The 1,922-nt window shown below is 39.9% G+C and overlaps 1 protein-coding gene across 1 annotated transcript in view; it reads right to left on the bottom strand.

Moving 5' to 3' along the window:
- Positions 1-216: 216 nt before the first annotated feature.
- Positions 217-1,922, bottom strand: part of LOC107695769 (calsyntenin-1-like) — a 46,206-nt gene continuing 44,500 nt past the window's right edge. Inside the window, exon 18 of the mRNA XM_016495808.1 lies at positions 217-1,515. Within this exon, the coding sequence (XP_016351294.1) occupies positions 1,327-1,515 (189 nt within the window). The 3' untranslated portion in view covers positions 217-1,326. The remainder of the gene's footprint in view (positions 1,516-1,922) is intronic.

Here is a 1,922-nt window from a genome sequence, read left to right as displayed (position 1 = left end):
GGAGGTAACCTTTCCCCGTATGACGACATAAAGGGAAGATTCCAGATTGGGCCATCTGAGCTTTCATTTTCTCAAAGGCAAAGCAGGATACCCAGGGCTCGGTTTACACCTATCGCCATTTCTAGCCACTGGGGGACCATAGGCAGGCTAGGGGAACTCATATTAATGTTAAAAAACCTCATAAAGTGACATTTTCATGCCATGGGACCTTTAAGAATGGCTTAAATAACTGCAGTGTGCCTAAACTGTACAACATACAGTACCACGCGAAAACAACAACAACAGTATATTCATCACCTGAATGTGATTATTAGTCCCCAAAACGTCACTGAAATAAAAACACTGAAGCCTTGGTGTAGCTTTTGTGCTATTGCAAGCCCAGCTAGAATTAGCATACGTAAAGCAAAAGCACTGAACCAACTCTACGCCCATCCAACACTACGAAACGAAACGGAACGGAACGAAACAAAAAGATGCACACCCACCTCCAAGAGAAAAGACAAAATGAATGACACTTTGCCACAGAAACCTCAGCCTCTGGGTTTCTCTCTGTGAAGCGGACGTCTTTTGTACGAGCATGAGATTTACTGAAAGTTTCTGAAACATGCTAAGAGCATCTGACCTAATATTCTACAGCAGGTACTGTGTTTTTTTAGATACCGGAAACCGTTGGTTAGGCTTTCACTAACACATTGACTAATTACATGGTTTTGTCTTATTTACAAAATATCAAAAAGCAGTTGTCTTCCATACCCATGATTCCAAATCTTGCCATGCAGAATAAAGAGGAAAAAAAGTGATCGGAAAGAGTTTTTCCTCAAAATTCCTGTAGCAAATCAACCTAAAACATCATGTGCAAGGAATATACATTAAATCATTCTCAAAGCTCAATTTGAAAAGTAAAAGTGCAGGGATGTGTCCACACAGAGCTTAAAGAAAATGCATATGCAGGCCAGGATTCCCTCGGATAGGACAGAAAAAGATTCAATAAATTAGGAACTTGTATTGAGATAGCTGTGATACTATACTACACTGAATACCACCACAATAAGATGTCGGTAGGGAAGCCTTGGCAGGTGGAAATGAAGTGGACTGTCACGACAGACACCAGATATATTCGTATCTATATTGTACATATATTGTATAGTTGTTTAGTTTTCAGTGTTTTCCGCATTTTTACGCATGGCTCCTTAGGTAGGCGTCCCTATTGGCAGAGGGATGTGACTGTGCGTGGGTGGATTTGTCATTGTGTGAGTTTGTGTGTGTGTGTGTGTGTGTTGTGTGTGTGTGTGATGGTAAGTAGTGTGTACTGTGTGCTCAGGAGGATCAGTAGGTGGAGTCGTCCCACTCCAGCTGCTGCTGTCTGCTTGAACCCTGCTGGTCTTCCTGTTCGCCACCCTCATCCTCACTGCTGTCTGACTCTGCGCTAGTGATGTCGTCTTCCTCCTCTCCATCCTCGCTCTCTTCCTCTTCCTCATCTCCTTCCTCTTCGCTGCTGTGCTGATCCTCGTAAGTCTAAGAGGCAGAGAGAACTGGACGTTCTTTAAACTGCATAATAGATTTATTCAAAAGATTTGAGTTATGAGCAATCAAATTCTTATTATAAAAACAGGGCCCAAACCTTTGTCAACCGAACCCCTAATGTAAAATATTTACTTGAAGCACCCCATGAGATTTTACATTAATATTTCAATCATTTAATGACACATCTGCATGTTCAGGGTTCACTGATGTTGGTTAATGTCACATGCTATGAAAGTAAACATATCTAACCTTTTTAGTAAGTGTTTTATTTTGATTGTTTTTATTTTAGAATAAATTTTATTTATATAGAGATTTGGCTAAAAAATCTATTGCAATTTTGACGTCATACGTATATTGCAATTTTGACCTTTGGTAAAGTTATAAAGTTTATATATAAT

The sequence above is a fragment of the Sinocyclocheilus anshuiensis genome, unplaced genomic scaffold, assembly GCF_001515605.1.
Source record: "Sinocyclocheilus anshuiensis isolate Anshui unplaced genomic scaffold, SAMN03320099.WGS_v1.1 scaffold234, whole genome shotgun sequence".
NCBI lineage: Eukaryota > Metazoa > Chordata > Actinopteri > Cypriniformes > Cyprinidae > Sinocyclocheilus > Sinocyclocheilus anshuiensis.
The sequence above is the reverse complement of the archived record's forward strand: the minus strand, read 5'-3'. Positions and strand labels throughout refer to the sequence as shown.